A 26,229-nucleotide genomic window follows, 5' to 3' on the forward strand; every position below is an offset into this window, starting at 1 on the left:
CCTGAGCTAAATGACCTGTTTATAGGGAACCAGTTTAATAGTGTTCTAGAGAAATAATTTGCAACAATTTGAGATGCTTTCCCTCTGTTTCTGTCTTATGTAATTGTTTAGATAGCATGGGAATTATCAGTTGTTGAAAGATTGGAAAAAAAATCATTGGAAAAGCCATCTGGCTCCAGTGTTGTTTATTCTAATTTTCTTTTTATGGAATGCTTAATTAATTTATTGTCATTCTTTTTTGTTTAATAACAAAGGCTTTTCAGATTCTGAAAACAGGTTTGGTCCTATCCCATAAGCATTAGACATCATTGTTCTCAGCATAATAGTTTCTAAGGAGTGTGAAATTGTGGTTTTGATTTCCTATTTGATATTAGAGTTATTTAGGAAAGTTCTTATTTTCCCCAGCTGGAAGTTTTTATTTGCTTAGAATTTTGGTTTAGTAATTTCTAGTTCTATCTCATTATACAGAGAGAATATGGTGTATACCTCTGTATACAGAGGTGTTATTGGTTTTTGTGTGTACCCTTATCATTTTTATCCTGCATATCAAATGTGATCTCAAATATTAAAATATTGTTTCCTTGGGGCACCTGGGTGGCTCAGTCGTTTGGGCATCCAACTCTTGATTTCAGCTCAGGTCATGATCCCAGGATTGTGGGATCATATCCCTCATTGGGCTCCATGCTGGATGTGCAGCCTGCTTGGGATTTTCTTTCTCTCTCTCTCTCTCTCTCTCTCTCTCTCTCTCTCTCTCATTCTCTCAAATTAAAAAAAAAATTAAATATTGTTTCCATCTCTGTCATAATTTCTGGGACTAGTTTTTCTGATTTTTTGTTTTATTTTTTATTCTTATAATCCGACATTTCAAATTTACAATAGCTACATCTTGTTTCTTTTAACTTTTGTGAATTCTATTGTTAATTCTTAAAAAGATTTTTTCCACTCAATATCTGGTTTTTTTTTGTCAATTTCAAACTTACAGGATGTTGCAAGGATAGAACAGTAAACATCCATATATTCTTCCTCACCGCCCCTGACCCACCAGTTGCAAACATTTTGTTGTATTTTTTTTACCTTTCAAATGGCTGGTGGGTATTCCCTAAGAAAAAGGTCAATCTTCTCTACAGCCACAATACAATTAGCACATTCAGGAAATTTAGAATTGATATAATAGTAGCATCTGATATGTAGCTCATATTCCAGTTTCCCCAGTTGTATCAATTAATTAATTATCCTTTAAGGCTTCTTAAAATCCAGTCATGAACCCGTTACATTGCATTTGATTGCCAGGGCATCCTGAAAATTTTTAATAAATAAATTCGCTTTTGAGCCAGTAGAGCGTACTGTGGTTTGTCATATAGGGTGAGGCCTTAAATTTGGTGGGTTTTTTCCTCATAATTATGTAATTTTCCCCAGCACTATTTATTGATAAAATTTTCTCTTTCCCATTGATTTGTGTGGCTTCTGTTTCTGTATGTAAAATTCACACCACACACACACACACACACACACACACACACACACACACACACACACACAAATTTATCCCATTTTCTTTTAATCATACTCCAGTACCCATGATTTAATTGTTTTAACTTCATTATATGCTTTAATATCCAGTAGTGGTTTTGCACATTTATTTATTTATTTATTCATTCATTCATTCATTCATTCATTCAAAAAAAGTTCTTAACTATAATTCTTATTTTAAACAAACAAACCAAAAAAATAAAAAATAAAAAATAAATCTCCCATTGAAATTATTAGAATTTTCAAATTAGGGTCATGCACGTCTTCATGGCTCCCAGGAATCACCTAACTAGCCTCATGTTTTATACAGTTTGCTTTTTCCCAAAGGAAAAGCCTCAGTTGGGCCAGAACTGACATCTTTACAGTGTGTGATGCTTTCATCCAGGACTTGAGCATTTCTGTCCCTTTATTTGTCTTCAGTTCTGCACAATTATTTAACACCGGCTCTGCTCAGCCCTGTGCTAGGGGCTGGAGATACTCTTTTATTTCACTCAATAGAGAGCTTTATTTTTCCTTGCCATGTCAGTCCTGTGCATTTCTTATTTGTTGTGTGATCCTTAGTTGTTTTTAAAGGACTCTATTCTAAAAGGACTTTTTATTGCATCTTGTAGCTTGGTTTTCATGCTGTGCAGTTTATTTATCTCTATCTTCTATCAAACCACTTTACTGAATTCTTTCATTAATTTTAGGAGCCTTTCAGTTGATTCTCTTCGATATATTAGGTCACCATCATATTATCTACAAATGATGATAAATTGCTTTCCTCTCTAAAATGTATATCTCGTCTGTTTTGTGTCTTGCTGCATTGGCCAGACTTATCCCATTTTAGATGCAAGTTCTAGAGGCAAAGTGACTTACTCAGCACGTCAGACAGAGCGGGGGAGTGGTAAAGCCAGCACTGAAACCCCTACCTTGGCGTTTTAGTTCAATGCTGCTTTAGAAAAGGTTACCAAATCAAGGTCATCTATCCAAATACCAGCTAACTGGCCTCGTATCTATCCAGTTGCTTTTTCCTGGAAAGAAGGTTGACATTTTCACTGCTTATAGTCCTCCCTTAAAATGACTTCACCTTTCAGGTGCATGGGTGTGCATGCACAAGGATGCATGCACAGATGCACACGGTGTGCATGATGATGATAAATGACATGAAGAAAAAATTTTAGGCAGAAGAATGTAACAGGGTTTGTTAGGATTGGGGTTGTATTTTATTTTTTATTTATTTTTTAATGTTTATTTATTTTTGAGAGACTGAGAGAGACAGAGCATGAGTAGGGGAGGGGCAGCGAGAGAAGGAGACACAGAATCCGAAGCAGGCTCCAGGCTCTGAGCTGTCAGCACAGAGCCTGACGTGGGGCTCGAACTCAGACTGCGAGATCATGACCTGAGTCGAAGTCAGATGCTCAACTGACTGAGCCACCCAGGTGCCCCTGAGCGGTTGTATTTTAAATGAAGTGGTCAAGTAAGACTTCACTGGCAGAGATGAAGAAGCAAGCCTTCCAAGGGTTGCGTATATCTGGGGGAAAAGCATTCCAGGCATAGAAGGTATCAAATGCAAAGGCCTTGAGATAGGAGCATGCTTAGGGTTTTCAAGGAGCAGCCAAAAGGCCACGTAACTAGAGAAGCATTAGAAGAGATGACATCCGAGAGTTTGTATGAGAGGGCCTTGTAGACGTTGCAAAGTTGTTGCCTTTTACTCTAAGTAGGAAGGCTTTTAGTACAGGAGTGTCATAACCTGAGTCATGTTTTTAAAGGGTCACTCTGGCCACTGTTGTGTGAATAGATTGTAGGGAGCAAGAGTGAAAGGTGGGAGATCAGCTGAGAGGCTATTGTACTAATCCAATCAAAACATCGTGGGGGTTTGGCCAAGGTGGTAGCTGTAGAGGTCCTAGAAGTGGTCAGATTCTGGATATTTATTAAACTTAGAACCATGGTAGTTCTTATGTATGGTATTATGAACAAGAGAGGACCCATGACTAAGAGAAAGGATGTAAGGGCCATCACCAGATCTTCTGCATTTTGATTTAAAATCTATCTCAACGGAAGTAAGTGCATGCTCTGTGAAAGCTAGTTATGCTTCTTTGAAATGTTGGAGAAGAGGGTATGTTGGAGAAGAGGGTATGGCCCTAGCCATCATCTGATGGTTGTCTGGTTTTTCTTTATAAGGTTTCTTTTGCTTTCATCTGATAAGTAAAACTTAATTGGAACCCTTCAGTTGAATTGTTATGACCCCTTTACACAACATATTTATATCTCTAAATTTCTACTCAGCATCCACTTTCGCTAAATTTACAAAATGCAGTTCAATCACAGAAGGGTCCAAATGGAAAACAAGGCAAATTTTTGTTGTCTAATTGATAACACTGTAATAATGATGCATGCAGCAATTGTGTTGGCTCCAGCCAACTTGTATAGAGCACTCTACTCTATGGAAAGCACTCTCTAGACACATTATCTCATTTGGTCCCCACACTATCCTGCATGTGCCTCTCTCCTCAGAATCCTTCCCTGTTGGACCTCCTCGTTGTGCCCTTACCTCCCTGAATTATGCTGAACAGTTAATATCTGTCTCCGCATCTTGGGTCCCCATCAACCAGGGAGCATGTTATTTTCAAATTTGCACCTGCTGCACTGTAGTCACTTGATTAATATCAGATGAATAAATGAATAAGTACATGGAAGACAGAGGGGGCAGTAGGTCACACAGCTAGTCAGAAGCCACGCAAAGATAACACGTGCACATGCCAAACTGTGAATGTCTACCTCATCCCATTTTCTTGCCTTCTCTAAGGGCTATTGTGCAAGGCAAACAGTGAGGGGAAGAAGGAAACCAGGAATTCCCAGAGCCTTGGATTAAAGGTTGGCTAACTAAGACATATCATTGTAAATTTCAGCTTCTTAGTTCTGAGTGACCTTTAATGTGGGGAATGTAATTGCAAAGCTAGATTCTATCGGGGATTATAAAGCTCGCATTTGTTTCTTAGCCCGACTTGTACAATAATGCCAAAGGTTTATCATAGCATTTTTGTATTAAAATGTGCGCATAGTTGAATGCTAAAGCACAGACTTTTGAGAGGAGGAAGAACATCCAAGATTATTCAGTCCATTTCCCTCGTTTCTTTAACAGCTTTATTGAGGTATAATTTACATACCATAAAATCCACCCATTTTAAGTGTACAATTCAATGATTTTCAGTAAATTTATAGGGTTGTGCAACCATCACCACAATCCCATTTTAGAACATTTCATCACACCATAAAATACCCTGTGCCCAAGTGAAGTTGATTCTTGTTCCCACCTCCAATCCCAGGCAATCACTAATCTGATTTCTATCTCTATAAATTTGCCTTTTCTTGACATTTCAGATGAATGGAATCATACAATGAATAGTCTTTTTCCATCTGGTTTCTCTCATTTAATACAGTGTTTTTGAGCTTAATGCCTATTGTAGAACATATCAGTCATTTGTTTCTTTTATTGCTGAATTATATTTTATTATATGGATATACCACATATTGTTTATTTGTTCACCAGTTGATAGACATTTAGATTGTTTTAATATTTTGCCAATTATGAATAATACTGCTATTAGCATTTGTATACAAGTTTTTGTATACACGTTTTCATTTTTTTGGCTAGGTGAATAGTAGTTTTACATTTACCTTTTTTTAAATTTTGTTTATTTTGAGAGAGAGAACACACATATGTGCGCACGAGTGTAGGAGGGGGTGAGAGAGAGAATCCCAAGCAGGCCTCATGCTGTCAGCATGGAGCCACTTTAAGGCTCAATTTCATGATCCATGAAATCATGACCTTAGCCCAAATCGAGTTGAACACTCAACTGACTGAGCCACCCAGGCACCCCTATATCTACCTTTTTAAGGAACTTCCAAACTGTTTTCCAAAGTAGCTGCCCCATTTTTTTTAACCTTTCCAACAGCAATGTATGCCAGTTCCAGTTTTCTCATGCCTGTGGCAACACTTGCTGTTGTCTGTTTAGTGATAGGCATTCTTGTGGGTGGGTGGGTTGGTGGGTGGGTAGTTTCTCATTCTGGTTTTAATTCACATTTGCCTAATGACTAATGAGCTTGACCATCTTTTCATGAGCTTATTAGGCACTTATATTTCATCTTTAGTGAAATGTCTAGTCAAATATTTTGCCAATTTTTAATTGAGTTGTTTGTCCTCTTGTTATTAAGTTGTAATGGGTCCTTATGTATGTTGCAGAGAAGTCTTACCATACATATGATTTTTCAAATATTTTCTCTCAACGTGTAGCTTGTCTTGTCATTTGCTTAATAGTGTCTTCTGAAGTCCAATATGAATATATATAATATATATACTATATATTACATAGTATAATTCAACATATACAAATTTAATGTATATGAGCTGGATGTCATTATATGTATTATATATTACACGTGTGTGTGTGTGTGTGTGTGTATAATTTTTCCCCCATTAATGGATATTTTTGATGTTGTATTTTACACTCTTTTCCTAATCCAACATCATGAAGATATTCTCCTGTGTTTTTTCCTAGAAGTTCTATACTTTTAGCTCTAACAGTTAGGACTATGATCTATTTTCTGTTAGTTCTTGTATATAGTATGAATTTAGATTTATATTTTTGCATGTGACTATTCAGGTGGCCTAGCATCACTTGCTGAAAAGATTATTCTTTGACCATCACATTTTCTTGGATTCTCAAGAATCAATTGATCACAAATGTGGGGGGTTATTTCTGTACCCTCATTTCTCCTCCCTCGATCTGTAAGTCTATCCTATGCCAGCACCACACTGTGTTGATTTTCATATTGTGTAATCAGGAAGTTTAAATCCTCCTTTATTCTTATTTTGTAAAATTGTTCTATTATGGATATTTGCATTTCCATATATATTTTAGTATCCGCTTATTAATTTTTGTAGACAGTCTCCTGGGATTCTGATAGAGATTGCATAGAATTGCCATATTAACAGTATTGACTGTTCCAATACATGCACGCGACTATGTCTCTGCATTTATTTAGGTCTTCAGTTTTTTCATCGATGTTTTGTACTATTTAATGTACAAGTATTTCACTTCTTTTGTTCTGACTTATTTATAACTAAGTATTATTTTTGTTACTATTGTGAATGGAATTTTATTCTCTTAATTTCACTTTTAGATTGTCTTTTACTAATGATAAATATACAGTTGATTTTTATGTATTAGTTTTGTGTCCTGTGATCTTGTTGAAATTGTTTATTATAGTTGGGTATCTGTGTGTGTCTGTGTCAGTTTCTGTATCTATGTGTATTTCTTACGATTTTCTTTGTGTAGGATCATGTCATCTGCAAATGAAAGGTTTCACTCCTTTCCCTCCAATGCCTTTAATTAATTAACTAGGCTCACTGGCTAGAATCTCTAGCACAATGTTTTATTTCACTGCCTAGACTCTATAGTACAGTGATGAGTAGACATCTTTGTCTTGTTCCTGATTTTAGAGGGAAAGCATTGTCTTTTACTCTTGAGTGTTAACTTTAACATGTTTCATAGATGACCTTATCAAATTTAGAAAGCTTCTATTTCTAGCTTATCAGTACTTTTTATCATAAATATGCATTTGACTTTGTCACTTTTTTTTCTGAATCTGTTGGAATTATCATGTGATTTCTTCCATTTATTCTCAATAGATGCTAGATTTCATTAATTGATTTTTGGATAGTAAATCAACCTTGCATTCCTGGGATAAATCAGTTATGATGTATCATCTTTTTTATATGTTGGTAGATTTAGTTGGCTATTATTTGGTTAAATATTTTGGGGCCTATATTCATGAATGCTTAGGCTCTAGTTTTATTTTATTATAATGTATTTCTCTGGTTTTGATATCAGGGTTTCATAGAATGAGTCAGGGTGCATTACCTCCTCTGCTATTTTCTGGGCAAGTTTATGAAAAATCAGAATTATTTATTCCTTAAATATTTGGTAGACTTCACCAGTGAAGCTGTATAGGCTGGGCTTTTTTGAGGGAAGAATTTTAATTACTAATTCAATTACTTCTTATGAGTACATTGAAATCTTTTTTTTCATGACTCAGTTTTGATAAATTATGTATTTGTAGGAATTTGCCCATTTCATCTAAACTAAGTTTTTTGGCATAAAGGTTTTTTTAGTTTTTAAATTTATAATTTTTAATTTATAATTTTTAAATTTTCTGTAGAGTCCGTAGTGGTGTTTCCTTTTTCATTCTTGATTTTGGTAATTTATGTTATCTCTTTGCCTTTTGGCCAGTGGAGATATAGTTGCCAATTGTGTTGATCTTTTCAAAAAATCAACTTTTGTTTCATTGATTTTTCACTCTTACTTTTATGTTGTCTATCACATTGATTTGTACTTTAATCTTTATTCTTCTTTCTGTTTGGAGTTTAATTTGCTTTCATTATTCTACTGCCTTAAAATGGAAACGTAGATTATTTTTTTTTAAATTTTTTTAACGTTTATTTATTTTTGGGACAGAGAGAGACAGAGCATGAACGGGGGAGGGGCAGAGAAAGAGGGAGACACAGAATCGGAAGCAGGCTCCAGGCTCTGAGCCATCAGCCCAGAGCCCGATGCAGGGCTCGAACTCACGGACCGCGAGATCGTGACCTGGCTGAAGTCGGATGCCCAACCGACTGAGCCACCCAGGCGCCCCTGGAAACGTAGATTATTAATTTGAGACTTTTTTTTTTCTTTTCTATTATAGATGTTGCATATACATGTTCGCAATTGTGAGTTTTCTCCACCCACTCCTGAAATCATTAGTGTGGACAGTATTGTTCAGTTTATTCATTGCTCTTTGGAGAGAGCTCTTTGTGCTGAGCTCCTCACAACACGATTTCAAGAAGGCCCACACCACAATTTTAAATGTGAGGAAGTTGAGGCATATAGAGGTTATTTTAGGTTGGGTTCTCTCAGAAACCGACTCATAGGCCAAGGATTTGGAGGCAAGTGATTTATTGAGGGGATGCTCCCAGTAAAAACTAGTTCAAGAGAAGGGGAAGCTGGAAAGAGAAGGTTAAAAAGCCAAACATGGGTGTGTTCTGTGGGGGGCTCTGGCGAGTGAATTTCACCTTGAATAAGTGCCCCTTGAGGCAAAGGAACAGGATTTTTTCACTACTGTTCAAGACAGTCACTGGAAATGCTAGCCTAAGGCCAAATATAGGTGAAGGTTGGGGAAGAGCAGGACTTAAATTTTCTAGCCCTCTTTACCATGAGAGGAAGTGCCAATAGTTTCAGAACAACTCTGAAGAGGTCCGCAGTGCCCTCATTAGCAACAGAGCACACAGAGGCTGGCTGGTGGACACAGAACCAGAAAGAATGACTAAGAAATGTAATAACTGTTCTCTCTTGTGAGATTAAATTACTTGCCCAAGGTCACACGGATGTGTATTGCACTAGAAACCAGGTTTATAAATGCTAATACTTTAATCAAAGTTATTAGAAATCCACTAAAGGTGTATTATACAGCCCTTGTTTTATTTACTAATGATAAACTTTTTTTGATGACTAAGGGCTTTACTGTCTATATATGAATCAACCCTGATGCCAGTTGCTGCTTTCTGGGACCTTTCCCCATAGTCATTCTGGCCATCAGAAGGCCCTCTGGTAATCTAGGAAAATAGAGAAACTAAGCACCTTCTTTAGTTATTTAATGAAATTGCATTAACCTAAGGAAGTACAGAGAATGCATAAGAGAGAACAAAGTTAACCTCAGTGAGGAGTGCATTTACAGTGTTCCTGTAGATTATTGTCAGGGCCATGAACACCCAACACCTACATGTTCCTATAGACCACTCAGTCAAATGTCCTTTGGAAGAAAAGGTATTAGCAGACCATGTAAGTATTAGTATGTTTGAGTTAAGACCTTATGCCTTTAACTATTTTCATTGTGCCAATACTAAGAGCTTCTTAGTTGACAAGTTTACTAAGTCACTAGACCTCCTGGGAATAAAGATATTTGCTACTGGGGAGCCTTTTGTATATAATATTAAAACTATGTTTAAAACAATTGAGTTAGCTTTAAGATCAAATTTTTTTAAGAAGTACATTATTTGGTGGGGTAAATTATAGATGATGGTTCAACTTAGGGTGTGCTAAAAAGATGTTTAGCCTTATGGATAAGACTAAGGGCTCAGGAGTCAGACTGTCTGCATTCAAATATTAACCTCAGTGTTCAAATAGCAGTGTGGCTTTAAGTTTCTGAGCCTCTCTGTGCTCTATTTCTCTTATTCTGTCACAATAAGGTAATAGTATCTGTCTCTTAAGAGTTATTATGAAGGTCAAATTAAATAATGTGTTGAATGGGCGTAAGCATGATGTCTAGTAGGTAGTAAGTGCTCATTAAACATTTTCTATTGGGTGAGGTAATCATTGCAATGGGAGCTATGGTAGAAATACGGACAGAGAGCTATGGGAACAGAGGAAGGAGAAACTAGCTCTGGATTGCAAGAGAGAGAAGTCTCTTCAGAAAGAGTAACATCTGATACAGGTCTAGATTGGATGAAGAATCCTCAAAATGCAGAAAAAGAAAAAAGGCATCTTGGGGAGATGGAACAGCATCTAGAATAGCATTGAAGCATGTAGTAAGAACTGACATGAACATGCATCTAAAATTCATTTTCTAAATGTTGCCAATTTCGTTTATTTAATAAGTACTTAGTGAACAGCTGTTATGTGTTTAGCAGGATATTAGAAGCTGGGGGTGCAGCAGCAAACCAGGCAATAAGATCTCAGACAACAAACCAGGCAAGAGGTCTCAGACCTCATGAAGTTCACGGACTATTAGGGAGCAGGCAGAATAATCAGACAAGACCTATTTTACTTGTGATGAAAGCTATAAAAGAAATAAATCAACAGATGTAATAGACAGTGACTCAAAAAAACTGATCATTATGAAGGAATGTTGAGGTAGATTGGAATGACCCAAAGTAACGATTTTGTTTTTATGTATTTTTTTATTAAAAATTTTTTTTTCTACATGTACTTATTTTTGATAGAGACAGAGCATAAGTGGGGAAGGGGCAGAGAGAGAAGGAGACACAGAAGCAGAAGCAGGCTCCAGGCTCCGAGCTGTCAGCACAGAGCCCTATGCGGGGCTCGAACTCACAGACTGTGAGATCATGACCTGAGCTGAAGTTGGATGCTTAACCAACTGAGCCACTCAGGTGCCCCCAAAGTAATGATTTTAAACAAAGTAAGAATGTTTGAGGGGGATGTACCTGCTAGGACAAAGGTATAAATATTAGAATCACCCAGGTTTGTGGTTTCATAGTCGCACATTAGGATCATCTGGAGACCCCCTAAAGATTACCCCTAGAGATTCTGATTTGGTTGGTCCAGGGTGGGGCCAAGGAATAGCATTTTTTTTTAAGTCTGCTGGACAATTAAAATGTACAGCCAGAGTTGGGAACCCCTGATCTTCAGCAGCATACTTCGAGATGACTGTTATCTGCCCTCACCTGAAAAATCAGTGACAGTCTCAACAAAATATTAGCTGACTGAATTCATTAAAAGGATCATGGTTGGTCAAGTAGAATTCATTTCTGGGGTGCAAGGATGGTTCAACATACACAAATCAATAAATGTGATGCATCCATCTCATTAATAGAAGGAATGGGGAAAATCATATGCTTATCTCAGTAGATACAGAAAAAGCACTGGACAGAATGCAGTAACCATTCATGATTTTAAAAAATGTCAGTGGGGGCGCCTGGGTGGCGCAGTCGGTTAAGTGTCCGACTTCAGCCAGGTCACGATCTCGCGGTCCGGGAGTTCGAGCCCCGCATCAGGCTCTGGGCTGATGGCTCAGAGCCTGGAGCCTGTTTCCGATTCTGTGTCTCCCTCTCTCTCTGCCCCTCCCCCGTTCATGCTGTGTCTCTCTCTGTCCCAAAAATAAATAAATGTTGAAAAAAAAAATTAAAAAAAAAAATGTCAGTGAACTGGCTATAGAAGGAACATACCTCAACGTAATAATATGACAAGCCCACAGCTAGCATATTCAGTGGTGAAAAATTAAAAGGTTTTCTTCTAAAATCAGGAATAAAACAAAGGTGCCCACTCTCACACCTCCCATTCAACATAGTACTGGAAGTTCTAGGCAGAGCAGTCAGACAATAAAAAGAAATAAAAGATATCCAAATTGGAAAGGAAGAAGCAAAATTATCTGTTTGCAGAAGACATGATCTCATACATAAGGTGTAATATCATATGTAATATATGACTGATATAATAACTTTATATATATATTATGCAATATAATAAATTTATAATAAAAATTAAAGGATAATTTGATAAAGCTACAAAAAACAATATATAAAAATTGTTGCATTTCTGTACACTAACAATTATCTGAGAAATAAAGAATATATCCCCATTTACAATAGTGTCAAAAGAATAAAATACTTAGGAATACATTTAAGTAACGAGATGAAAGACCAGTACACTGAAAACTGTAAGGTACTAATGAAAAAAACTGAAGAAGATGCAAATAAATACAAAGATATCCTGTGTTTGTGGATCAGAAGAATGAATATTGTTAAAATGTCCATACTACCCAAAGCCATCTAGATTCATTGTAATCCTTACCAAGATTCCAATGGCATTTTTACAGAAATAGAAAAAAACAATTCTAAAATTTACATGGAACCACAAAAGGTTTCAAATAGCCAAAGAAATACTGAAAAAGAAGAACAAAGTTGGAAACATCACACGTCCTGTTTTAAAACTATATTACAAAGTTATAGTAATCAAAACAGTATGGCAGTGATACAAAAACAGACACATTGACCAATGGAACAGAATTGAGAGCTCAGAAATAAGTACATGCATATATGGGTATATATGTATATGCATATATTTCAAACTAATCTTTGACAAGGAAGCCAAGGATACTCAATGGGGAAAAGATCATCTTTTTAATAAATGGTATTGGGAAAACTGACTATTCACATGTAAGTGAGTGAAGCTGGACCCCTGTCTTGCATCACTCACAAAAATTAACTTGAAATGGATTAAAGACTTAATGTAAGACCTGAAACATAAACTCCTACACAAAAATGGGAAAAGTTTCTTGAATTTGGTGTTGGCAATGATTTGATGGAAATGACATCAAAAACACAAGCAACAAAAGCAAAAATAAACAAGTAGTTCCATCCCAAACTAAAAAACTTTTCACTGCAAAAGAAGCAATCAACAAAATGAAAAGGCAGACTGCAAAATGGGAAATAACATTTGTAAAACACATACCTGATAAGGGACTAATATTCAAAATACATAGGGAAATCCTACAACTCACCAGCAAAAATAAATAAATAAATAAAATGAAATAATCTAATTAAGAGTGGAAAAAGGACATGAATAGACAGTTTCCCAAAAAAGGTATTCATTTGGCCAACAGGTACCTGAAAAGGTATTCAGCATCACTAGTCATCAGGGAAATGCAAATCAAAACCACAATGAGATATCACTTCATACCTATTAAAGCAACTGTTATCAGAAACACAAAAGATACTGTGTTGGCAAGGATGTGAATAAACGAGGATTTTGTACACTGTTGGTAGAAATGTAAACTGATGCTGCCATTATGGAAAACAGTATGAAGGTTTCTCAAAAAAAAATTAAAAATACAGCTAACCTATGATCCAGCATTCTCACTTTTGGTTATATATCCAAAGGAAATGAAATAAGTACCTCGAAGAGATACCTACACTACCAACTTCATGTGTTTTTGAAGTCCTGTGGCTTTTTAAGAACTCCACAGTAGGATGGAACTGGAGAGTGTTATGCTAAGTGAAATAAGCCATAGAAAGACAGATACCATATGTGTTCACTCTTATGTGGATCCTGAGAAACTTAACAGGAACCCATGGGGAAGGGGAAGGAAAAAAAAAAAGAGGTTAGAGTGGGAGAGAACCAAAGCATAAGAGACTCTTAAAAACTGAGAACAAACTGAGGGCTGATGGGGGTGGGAGGGAGGGGAGGGTGGGTGATGGGTATTGAAGAGGGCACCTGTTGGGATGAGCCCTGGGTATTGTATGGAAACCAATTTGACAATAAATTTCATATATTAAAAAAAATGTATTTTAAACATAAAAAAAAAGAACTCTACAGTACATTTGTGAGACACCAAAAGTGCAAAAGGCAAATAGTATCTTAATGGTATTCTGAAATATTTTTGATCTTGTAGATCACCTGAATGGCCTCAGGGACACTAAGTGGTTTCTGCTCCCCACACAGGGCCACCACGGCTTTCCCCATCGCATAAGGTTGCCTGCCTTGCTCTGCCCTGCCTAATGGCTTTAAGACTGAATTGTTCGGGAAGGAGCTGGAACAGGGCAGTAGAGAAACCTTGAATTTTACTTTTTAAGTATTGAGGCTGGTTTTGGTGTTGATGAGTTAATTCTGAAATGCTTTTGTGTGTATTGTGTGAGAGAGTAAACGAGTAAAAAATAGTGATATTAAAAACCAGGGTTTTCACTGTAGGAAACAAATTCACGATGGGGAAGGTGAGGAAGAGTCTTGTGTTAATGGATTTGAATTGGCAGTGTCAGTATGAACTGATCATATAAATTTATGAAGCCTATTTATGGGAGAACATGGGTGTTAAATGTCCCCTTTTCTGATTCTGAGCAGTCTTCACCTCTGAACTACAGCATCCTGTCTGTCTGTCACCTGACTTAAGTATTCTGAATGGGTAATAGCACCTTGCTGGAGATCTCTTCCCCAGATATAAAAAGGGGGCCTTAGGATGTGTTAGTGATTGATGGATGGCTCTGATAGGCCCCTGGTCCTTCATAGAGGAGCATGAGTTATCACCCAGACTGTCAACTCAGGAATCAGAGGGGCCATGAGGCCCTGGTGGCAGGGTCCTCCTCTAATACCTGCAGAGGAATTCCCACACCTCTTACTCTTCAAGGTTTCTGAAGCACCTGTCCTCTATGAGCTGAGGTCTTGGGACCTCAAATGTCCATCTTCTCACTGGAAGAAATAGAGGGGATGTCACAGGATGGGGAAATGTGGGGGTAAATGCTGTATGCGGTGCGGTGAGCATCTTGTTATTCTTCTCTAATACTATCAAGATTTTTCTACTAAAAAAAAATCCTTTCTGTTTACAAATGCTCCGGAATATGTTTTAATCACTTCTTTTGCACTAGAGATACGACTTTGGAGGAGTTCTTCTCATTTAGGTATGATTTTATCATTACCAACAAGCCATAAAGAGCTTAGATAATTATGTTCCTAAGAGAAGGACAATGAGAATGAAGTTATCCCAAGAAACAAAAAGAAACTGTCTTGTCCCCCCACCCCACCCCTGCTTCCTAAAGTGTGCGTATCAAGGAAAGGACGCTCACACAGCTTACACGTGCCATTCTCCTCCTTAATCAGAGTCCCCTGATCTTTAAGAGGGGCTGGGTCCACTGGAAAAAAGATTTTTACTACCAAATGGTTTATGGCTTCCTGGCCATGGTTGCACATTTGCCTCTGAATGGAGAAGCTGCAGGCACAGTAGGCCTGAGCGTGTTGCTGGCTGCACTCAGGCACATTAATCCCAATTGTATGTGAACTGTATGTTGACAACACGGTTTAACCACCACCACCCCGCCCCTCCCCAGATATCCTTTGCCAGGCTTTATGATTTCAGAAGAAGCCAATAGAGCTAAGGAGTTCAGTCTGCCAAGTAAAAACTACTCTGAAGGTCCTTTGTCACGTGTTGTTGGCTTATGGAAAAAGAAGGGAGATGGAGAAAGAAAAGGATACTGAACTGTGAATGAGAGTCTAGCTTTTTGCTTTTGCCACAGTTTGACACAGGGCACTCAGCCTGTCAGCCTCAGTGTCTTCACCTGTAATCTGGCTGCTGAGTTTGGTTGAATTGACAAGTGAGTCCTCAGTAGTGAGATTGATGGCGGGATCCTGGGCTGGCCCCTGGAGACATCCCTTGCCTCCCTCTGTAGCCTTTGGCAGCATTCACGCGTCAGAGCCCAGTGAAGACCCACTGCTTAGCTGTCCATGACCACAGAATCTCATGCCAGTCATGTGCAGTACTCAGGCCAGCCTGGCGGCTTTGCGTGATCCATCCCATCATAGTAGGGCCAAGGACAACAGAAAGTGAGTCCGGGAGTGGGATCCGGCCCCAATGAAGTTCCAAGGCTTTGGATTCTCAATTTAGAGGGAGAGGGTAACAAAAGGACTCAGGGGTGGCACAAGAGTTTTCAACTTAGAAACAAGGACAGAGGTCTTCTCATGTGGACAGGATTAACCCAAGAATAGTAAGGGATAGATTGGACATCAGAGGAAAGCAGGGACTCACAGGTCTTTGCAAACCCCATTCCTAGAGGTGGGGCCTGTTAGTGCCTCCCAACCCAGTCAGGAGGGCATGCAGGCTGGATAGGCTGAGTGCCTCCAAGCCCAGTTCAGTCTTTTAGATCCTACTGCAAGCCTCCACACATGGACCCAAGAGACTGTTGCTCCTTCACTCTTCATTGCCTTTTGCCCTTTTCCTCATAGATTAGAGTTGCGTGAGTCAGACCCTCAACAAGCAGTCCTGAGCACTCTGGCAAGATTCAGAGTTTTACTTGAGACTGCTGTTATATGTAAAGCGACGGAGGTCCTGAAAACTGTTATAGACACCCCTCCTCTAGGTTTGGGTCTTGGGTCTTGGTGATGTCTTTCAGAGACTTTTGAGCTTAGCTGTCTTGATAAACATAGTGGTTATACTGTTGAGAAGGACCCCAGAGTTGAGGAGGGAATGTGCCCTGAAGTCATGATTTAATTTAGGCATTTATTGGCTTCATTTTTTTTAATACATACTTTTAGTGTTATTTATTTATTTATTTATCTATTTTTAGAGAGGGGAGCACAAGCAAGAGAGGGTCAGAGAGAGAAGGAGACAGAGAATCCCAAGCAGGCTCTGCACTGTCAGTGCAGATGTGGGGCTCGAACTCACAAACTGAGAGATCATGACCTGAGCTGAAATCAAGATTCGGAGGCTTAACTGACTGAGCCACCCAGGCACCACAGACTTCAGTTTTATGAACACATATAGATGTCACACACACATATACTTTGGGATGTTAGACGCACTCACGTGTCATACACATTTAGGTGTCCACACACATTCATCTGAATGTCACACTCATTCAAAGAGTATATGTGTTCGCTCGGTTTTTAGACACCCAGGTCCTACAGATGCTCATTTGGACATTATTCACACTCAGATGTAGTCTGCCCTCCCAGAGAAGTGGCCGTATCCACTCACATGACACTCACCTGCACTCTGGGCTGCTGAGTTCTCATCCAGTTGTGCCCATCAGAGAGTACACATGCTCACTGAGCTATTGCTCTCCTCCACTCAAGGTATCACTCTCTTCCAAGTGTGGCAAACATTCACATGGTGTATTTTTTTTCCATCTGCATTGTTGACGATCCTCATGCTCAAGGAGATTCAGGAGAAGCCCTGCCATATTGTATCATGTTTCCTTGGGTTAGTCCCTCTATACCCTTTTATTTTAGTGAAATAGTCCTCTGCCTCTGTCTTTGTCCAAGTTATATTTCTTAACCAATTGTATTTAGATGCATGGCTTGATTAAAGGATGGTAGCGCTCACCATGCTCCATTTTCATAAACCATGTGCTATCTCACTATGCCATCTTTAGAAGATTGGTTTGGGTGACTGCTGAAGTCACCTTTAATTCACAAAAATTTCCTGGGGGCACTCTTTGGGCAATTGATCTTTTGTCTTAGGTCATGAGTCCAGAGAGCTCTGCAAGAAAGATCTTCTAAAAGAAAAGTATTTACAGAGAGATACAAACTGTGGACATTCAAAGAGATAATAAAATGCCATCCAGATCCACCAACGTTTAGGATAACTTTTATAAAAGGAGCCTACATATTTGGCCTACAGCTGGTGTTCAAGGCTCAGTCATCTCTCTTCACAGACTGGTACCTTCTTACTTCCAAGTTGAAGGGAATGGTACATGATCACTAGACAGGAGCTCAGAGTATTCACTGTTTATTTTGATTAGGGATTCTGTATCCAGTCATATTTAGTTTCATGCCTACTTTCAATTTTAACTCAATTTAATTTGGTTTACTTGAACAAGCATTCAGTGATGACTTTATGGGTATCAGGCAACCTAGTGGGCAATGTGGGGTTGGGGTAAATGATGCAGAAATAACTAAGCCACAACTCCCACTGTCCAAAAAGGTAACAGTCTAACCAGAGAAACAGTCCTGTGCTCATATTCTTACAATCCCAAGAAGATATCCATTAGTGAGTTGTAGGGGAACTAAGGTGGGGGGAAACTCATTCAGAGTGAGAGGGTCTAGACAGGCTTCATTGAGGAGATGAAAGATAGACTCAGCCTTTAGGGAAAGTCTTCCGCAGACAGAAGTGGATAGAAGACATTGCATGTGGAGGAAGCATGAACTGATGGAGTGAAATCCCAAAGATGTTTGTCTGGATCCACTGGAATGAGGGGTCCAAACTAAGAGTTTCCGAAAGACAGACTGGAAGCCAGGCACAAGTGTCCCCAGTGCCAGGATGAGGAGTTCAGATTATATCATTAGGATTACAGCTTATGAAAGAGTTTGAAGAGAGACTGTGTTTATATGTTTAGGAAGATCAATGAGTTGACTAGTTTATCAGGTAAGTTAGAGGTAAAGAGACCAGTTGAATCCGGGAAGAGGTAGGGAAGTGCCCAACCTAAGCATTATCAATGAAGGAAGAAAAAGAAGTAGGGTAGATGCAGATTGCTGATGTCAACTGGGCTTTTTTTTTTATAGGGGCAGAGTGAGATCTAAGGAGGTAGGAATTGAAAATGAGCCCCAGACTCAATATCTGGTCACTTGATGGCCAATGCTACCCTTCACTAAGGAAAGAAAGGTAGAAGGAGGAAGAGGCAGGTTTGTAGGGGTTGGGACCAAGTTACATTTTGGATATATCCAGTGTGAGCTGGCCTTGGGACATCTAAATGGAGATCTATTTCTACACAGCAGTGGGTTTATAATTCTAAAACTCAGGAGGCAGGTTCAGTTGTAGACAGAAATGGTAATAAATAACAAGTGCATCCCTCCAGATCATTGCTCATCTGCTTCTCTTTCCTGTTCAGTGTTTATCAGCTGGTTGTCAAGGAGGAGCGACTTCAAAAATCACGGAGGGCAGCTGATATCATTGAGTGCTTTTCGGTGCCTGTGAGCTATAGGAATGCCTCCAGCCTTGATTCTCTACACTACTTTGCTGCTGAATTGAAGCCTGCCAACCTGCCTGTTACCCAGCCATTTACAGTGGGTGACAACAAGACATACAATGGATACTGGAACCCTCCTCTTTCCCCTCTGAAAAGCTACAGCATCTATTTCCAGGCACTCAGCAAAGCCAATGGAGTAAGTATGGCCACATGAAGGCCATTTCTTGCCTTGTTTGTATTTTCCTATTCTCAAATGAGAAGTAGCATGGCTTTAGAGCAGAGGTTGCCAAACTAAGGCCTGTGGACCAAATCCAGCCCCATGACTGATACACACACACACACACACACACACACACACACACGCACACTTTTTTTTTTAAGTACAGCAATGCCTTTTCATTTACTTGGTCTAAGGCTGCTTTTGATGCTACACCAATACAGTTGAGTAGTTTAGACAGAGACTTTATGCCACATAAAGCCTAAAATATTTACTGTATGACCCTTTACAGAAAAAATTTGCAGACCTCAATATTAAAAGATAAAAAAGGTCTTTCAAATCACCTTTGGGAATATTGCATGCCCATCTAAGGATTAATTTCCTCATCCATAAAATACCTATCTGTTATTTATGAATGCACTAAGCATGTTGTAGTTAATCAGTGAATACTAACTCTTTTATTATTAGCAATAGAAAATTTTCACATTAGAAAATATTCTCTTCTCCCAAAGACAAGGGAAACTTCTTTAGTGTCAGATATTTCTTTGGTCAAGATGGGATACCAGTCATAACATCACAAAATCACGGGGCTGAAAAGGATGGGAAAGGTCACCAAATATCTACCTCTCTCCCCCTACACATAAAACAATCAACATTACAACATCACAGTTAACTGGTATTAGTGCTTATTCTTGAATATCTCTAATGACCGAGAACTTACTTCTTTATGTGGTAATTTTACGGATCTTTGGGGTGTCCGTGGCTCTAAGAAAGCCTTCTATTGTACTGCCTGAAATATGTTTATTTTTTTTCATGTTTTTAATGTTTTTATTTATTTTTGAGACAGAGACAGAGCATGAGGGGGGGAGGGGCAGGGAGAGAGGGAGACAGAATCTGAAGCAGGCTCCAGGCTCTGAGCTGTCAGCACAGAGCCCAACACGGGACTCGAACTCACAGACTGTGAGATCATGACATGAGCTGAAGTCGGACGCTTAACCGACTGAGCCACCTAGGTGCCCCAAAATATGTTTTTTATTATAGGTTCTACCCAATGCTCTTGGTCCATACCCTTAGGTCCCAAGAGAACCAATGCAATCACCTTCTTAGGTGGTATTCTTTCAGTTACATAAGATCTTTCCTACCATCCACTTCCCCTCTGTTCAGATACACCCATCTGGTCTTATTTTCTGCAAACTAAATATCTTTAGTTCCTCTTATGACACAAGTATTTCCCATTTTGCTTTTGTGCATATATCTCAGGTTGCCATATTTCACTCAACAAATATACAACAAACACTGACATAAGCTAAGCCCTATAGTTCATATTAAGGTTACATAGTATGCGCAACCCTCCCCTCCCCTGCAAGACTTTTTCTTAGCATAAGGGAGTCTGGTGTGTGCCATGTTCCATGGTATATCTGGAGAAGTGAGAAACTCACTGGAGAAAGGAAAGCTGAAACAAAAGCAAGATTTGGTGAAGTGTGTGCTGAATAGCCTCTGTAGGCTCTGGTGGCCGAGATAGAGTTTAGTCTGTCAGTGGCAGTCATTACCTTATGAGAAACCTGGATTGAGGAACTAATTAACATTTTAAATGTCCACATACCCATTTAAATTCCACACTGGTATTTCAGTTCTGCATTTATTACTTGCCCAAGCAACATTCCTCAGAGTCTAAAACTACAAAGAGAAGCTGCCAGACTGCCTTCCATCTGTCCATCTGGTATTTCCTCTGCATGAAACACTCTGATGTATTGAGGAAGAAGACATAAAGATGGGCAGAAAGCATCTGGGGGCCCATCTTGTCTCTGTTTCTCTGCATCCCAGACTGGCCAGTTTGTTGGTCGAGCACAATTCTGAGAAGGTGTGGCTTTCTCTGCTCTTGGCGACATGTCAAGAGGTGCTGTTTGGGTTTCCATGCTGTGAAGAAGAGTAGCAGCTGTACTCAGTTCACTCTATATCACATTCCTACCATGACTCTAATAGAAACCCAGCTGGAGACCGAGTCTATAGAGACAAATGGACCCCAGGAGGAATTCCCCAACCCAAGTGTGGTTGGCCTTGAGTGGAACAAGCAGGTGAGGCAAGAGAACTGTGAGAGGTTTGGCTTTACAAACTTCACACAGTAAACTACTTCCTCAAGGAAGGAGGCTTGCCATTGGGAAAGAAGTCACCCCACTCTGAAGCTACCTCATCCAGGAAGTAGTTTCTACTACTGCTTCCGGATGAACAAGGCCATTTAATTACTTATGCCTTCCATCCCACACCACGTGTGCTCCCATTTTGGAACTAAGATTTGCAGGAAAGGAATTGGATGGGTGCTTATGCCAGGTGTCTTGAGGGAAACATAGAGGGACAGAGGAACAGGAGGAAACAGAAAAAGGAGCAGAGGAAGAGCTGTGGGAGCCGGATGCTCAGCATGTTGTATTTTTCTGACAAGGAAAAAACTACACACTATTTCAAATTACTGTATTTAGTATTGAGTTATACTGAAAAGAGTTAAGTTGAAGAGTCATAGGAGCAGAAAAGCCATTCTCAGTCTAACAAATCTCTGCCGGCCCCTCTCAGATTTCTCCATCTCATAAAGGGCAGCAGACAATGCAGTTAAGCCTGGAGGATTTTTGAGGAGAAAATGTTATAACCCACAAATTCTTTATCAGCCCAGTTGTTGTTCTTGTGTAAATACATCAGAAAGACATTCTCAGTATCCAGGGGCTCCCGCATGCTCTGCCTCTAATAAATCATTCAAAGAGCAATTGACCAAGCAATGAATCAAAATAAAGAAATCAAGAACAGAGAAATGTAGAATGAAAAGACCAACACTGAACTTGGAAATTAACTAAACATAGTGTTAATGCTAAATAATTGCTATAAATATGTTACAAAAGAGAAGGTTAAGATAAAAAAAGTAATTAAAGAGAACATGTAAGGAATTAACAATTCTAATCAAGGTCTGTAATCTGCTGTTATGTCAACAGAAACTGAGAAAGAGTTGGAGGATTGATGAGTGTAAATAAAAATCTGCCAATTTCACCAATTTAGACAGGATGGAACAAATAGCAACTACTTTATTTTTGATACTGAGAATTTTTGAAAAATAAATTTTTTTAAACATAAAGGCAGATTTCCAATCTAACCTTTAAAAAACAGGAAACAACAATCTACAAAGAAAATGGGGAGAAGCAAAGGAAACTGTAAGTGATGAAACTGTAAGTGATGAAAATCAGCAACTATAAAGCAAGCCAGAAGACAAAAGTACCAGGTTTGATTCTTTTAAGTGGTTCTTTGTTCCCCTCTTTAAAGAGGAAAAAATATCTTGGATCAAGCTATTTCCATATTACTAGAAGATTAAAACCAAACAAAGGATGAGGCCAAGTCACATTAAATGAAAACAAATTAAAGGAAAGCAAAAAATGGCCATTTGTTGCAGGATAGTCGTTGGCCAGATTGAATAACTTACTGTCAATCAATTTTATTGCTCCCAACCCTACCTGCAAGTTTCATCAGAATGGGGTAAGAAAATTTTAGGGTCCAGGTATATTTATTCTGGATTTTAAATAGAGTTTTTTTTTTCAGTTCATCAGACTGGATAAATATCCAGCCTGTGCAATCAGACTACCTACACACAAAACCCTAATAACTCTGATTTTAAGTAAGCTATTAAAAATAGTTACATATGATTGATCAATTAATTAAGTAAACCTCTAGCAAGTGCATACCAAACGTCAAAAAAAGGCATTTCTTCACTCATTAAATGTCGACATAAGATCTGTGTTGAATATTAATGGGATGAGGATAAGGATATTCTGTAAATTCTACAGTAATCTACATAAATGTGGAAGTATTTTAATCCATCTCTGTAAACACAATGGAGAGCCCAAGTATTATGTACATCATGAGGCATGGTGCTGAGAGACCTTGCAGGTATTTTCCTGAAGTGTGGATTGTTGACAGGCACTTTTACTGGGAATTTTTGATCAGATTAGTAATATCACATTTAGCCATTGATGCTTTCTTATGGAGAACAAAGGCAGTGTTGGCTGTTAGAGCACTGTCCTTGGTTCTGACTCCTCAGTGCCGGTCTTTCTTGTGAAATCAAGCCATATTGTAACCATTTATTTTGGATATGGCTATATCATAGATCTATTATATCATTTTAGAACTGGGTAATTTTGCAGTGTCATCTAATGCAGACCAGCAGCCTACAAAGAAATCTCCAATAAGGTGTTCTTGGCAGGGCATTATCGAACCTCAGCTTGATCACTGCAATTCTCTGGAGGGAAAGAGTTGATTCCTTTGTGGAGCAGGTAAAATTATTAGAACTTTCTTTCTTCTATAAAGCCAAATTTGGTCTTCTTAACTCTGTACTCTTGGGCACTTGTATTTATTTGAACAAATCAAATCTTTCTTCCCATGTCAGCCTCTTGGAGAAAATAAGACAGCACCAATTACCATCTTTGTTTAGTCACCCAGGCTATATCTTATTGATGTCTAACATGCAGTTACTTCTGTTTCTCACTTGGAATGATTTTCTCTATCTTCTTAATCCTATTTATTCTGTACTTTCATAGACATACTCCTTTTTTCCAATGCCCTCCTTCAAAACGATGCCTAGAACCTAGAATTGTACTTCAAAGATAGTTAGACCATGCCTGCTACATGTTCACTACCCCTCCTCGCCTTACCATTTTCTAAAACATTATTTCCCTAACATTGCAAGATATTTTTCTCACTTTGGGGCCGTTATGCAAGCTGTAATTCTACCTGACTGTCTCTTCTCTTCATTCTTTGCAGAACTAGTACCTTCTCATTTTTCAGGCCTCCTTTTCCAAGTCCCATCCTCTGAGAACTTTGCATTTATATTTTCTAAGAGCTGTCCATGCCAGTACTCACTTACATGTTAAACTGTTCTTTTTTTTTTTTTTTATAACACTGAGTACACTTTTAATTGCACTTATTTTTGCGTAGTGCATGCCTTCATCCTTAAACTGAGAGCTACTGGAGGTAGCAGCTCTGTTTTGTTTGCCTCTGTATTCTCCATACTAAATACAATATTTAACACATAGTAGATACTTGATGATTGTTGCATGAGTGAATGAATGAGAGTATGAACTGTTTTGAACTGTTTCTTGTTTGTGAGTCTGTTTTCTTGCTTATGAAATCGAAATGGTAATATAAAACTCACACAGTCATTTTGAAGATTAAATGAGAAAAGATCTTGAATTCTGAAAGATACCAAGTAAGTGTCAGTGCAGTCTGAATTTCCATTCTGTGTGGCATGAGAGATGTGGTTCTGAGCTATTTTCACCATAGACAGATGAGCCCCTGGAGGACCTTCCTTCCATCATAGCAGTAAGACTTTTCCCCAGCTGTCTCATTTCCCAAGCTCCAGGCTCCTGGGCAGCCTTGATTTCCTCCAAATCTTCCAAATGGTACCCAGAGTAACTGTCTCAGTTGTAAACAGCAGGTGGGTGCAGTTTTGCATTGTTTTCTCCCCCACTCCTCCCAGAATGAGGTCTGCTGAATCTACTGTTCTCTGCATCCCCACCACCATTAGCCATAATTGTGAAGTTGAAAGGACCATAATTAACGGTTGGATGCAAAACAAGTGTGGCAAATTCATGCAAATATCCACCAGAAGCCACCTTTTCTTGGGCAGGGTTGTTGTGCATGTTATATTTATGCAGAGAGAAAACTCTTTCCTTGCCATATCTTTTTCATCATGTAGGAGCACATTTAACCTGGATGATGCCTCTGCCAAATGGTGATCTAAATAAGAGAATTGGGAAGTAGAGGGTGATTGTTCTCATTCTCTCGCTTTCTCTTCCAGCTCCTGAACTCAATTGCCTCTTGAGAGCAGTTGGAAGCCAGATGCTATTTTGAAGGGGTCCTCATGTTTGCAGTGTAATCACATTATAATAGTGAGGATTATCTAGGTAGAGTGTGTGGTTATGGAGAGTTCTGCGTCTCTGAATGTACTGGAAGGAGCTATATTTAGTTGTGTCCAAAAACTGTTAAAAGAATGTTTGTACATGGATTGGTTTTCTGAGGCATGGTGGGGTGGAAAGAACTGAGAGGTAGTCAGTCATCAGACAGACTTGGCTTTGAATTTGGGCTATTTCCAATGATGTGAACTTGTGCTGTTACTTAACATCTCAAGATGAATGACCTACCTCCCCCACCCCCTGCCCAAGTTCTTTTCCTTTTTGCTGCCTTCCTGCAGCTCCTCTCCTGAGGCAGGGGAAGGTTGGAGCGTCCTTATCTACCCTCAGGAACTATGTCTATGTGGCAGCTGTTGACTGTCTTGACTCACCCATCACTTAATTGCTTCATAACTTCACTTCAGGCTTTATTTTTATTAGTTTAATGTTTCACACATGGTCCAAGTCTGACCTCTGTTCTTGTTAAATCTTGTGATATAATTGATTTTGTCTTTGGGGAGTGATCTTGCCCCTCCCAATGCCGTTTCCTGATTCTATTTCTCCTTTAGTGACTTCTCACTTGTCTCCTTTAGTGACTTCTCACTTGTCACGTGAGGAAAGCTCAGGTGGAACCTGGAATGAGAAGATAGGGGAGGCCCAAGCTCAGATGGGTTAGGGTTAAGATCATACAGGGCTATCTCATGACTTGGGTTTTAGATATTCCAATCAGGGAATTTATAAGAAAACCCCTGTATTGGTTAGGACAAACTAATTTATGCTATAGTAGCAAACAACCATGAAATCTCCATGTATTATCAGAAAAAGAAATATTGTTCATTCCTTCTGCATGTCCAGAATGGGTCGGCAGAAGGACTCTGTTCATCATAGTCACTCAGGGGCTGAGGCTAAGGGAAAGTCCATTTTGACATACGCTTACACAATCACCAAGACAGAGAAAGAGAAATGTGGCAAAAGGGCGCTCATTCTAAAAAGTTTCCACACAAAATGATACCCACCACTTGGACATTTCATTGGCCAAGGCTATTTTTGCGGCCATGCTTAACTTCAAAAACAATGAGGCAGCTGATTCCAGCCAAGTGCCAAGAATGTGAACTTAAGGTATTTGAGAACATCCTTAATGACCACCACACTTCCTTATTATTGCCCGTAATGAAACTTTTCCATAAAATTCCCATGATACACTCAATCTTGAAGCACCTGTCCATTTCCTATTACAGATCCTGAGAACTTTCTATTATTGTGCTCCTACTGCATCCCAGACACTAAGAAGATGCTATCACCTGTGCTACTTCCCAATTGGTCTCACAAAGCGACTCCATTTAAATCAGTGAATG

At 38.9% G+C, this 26,229-nt stretch overlaps 1 protein-coding gene across 14 annotated transcripts in view; it reads left to right on the forward strand.

Annotated features, from left to right (window-relative positions):
• Window positions 1-26,229, forward strand: part of PTPRT (protein tyrosine phosphatase receptor type T) — a 1,064,810-nt gene that overhangs the window by 803,108 nt on the left and 235,473 nt on the right. For all 14 annotated transcript variants that reach the window (XM_023251232.2, XM_023251237.2, XM_023251233.2 and 11 more), the window contains exon 12: window positions 18,662-18,935. In XM_023251232.2, coding sequence (XP_023107000.1) covers window positions 18,662-18,935 — 274 coding nt within the window. The remainder of the gene's footprint in view (window positions 1-18,661; window positions 18,936-26,229) is intronic.

Source organism: Felis catus, chromosome A3 (assembly GCF_018350175.1).
Source record: "Felis catus isolate Fca126 chromosome A3, F.catus_Fca126_mat1.0, whole genome shotgun sequence".
Classification (NCBI taxonomy): domain Eukaryota; kingdom Metazoa; phylum Chordata; class Mammalia; order Carnivora; family Felidae; genus Felis; species Felis catus.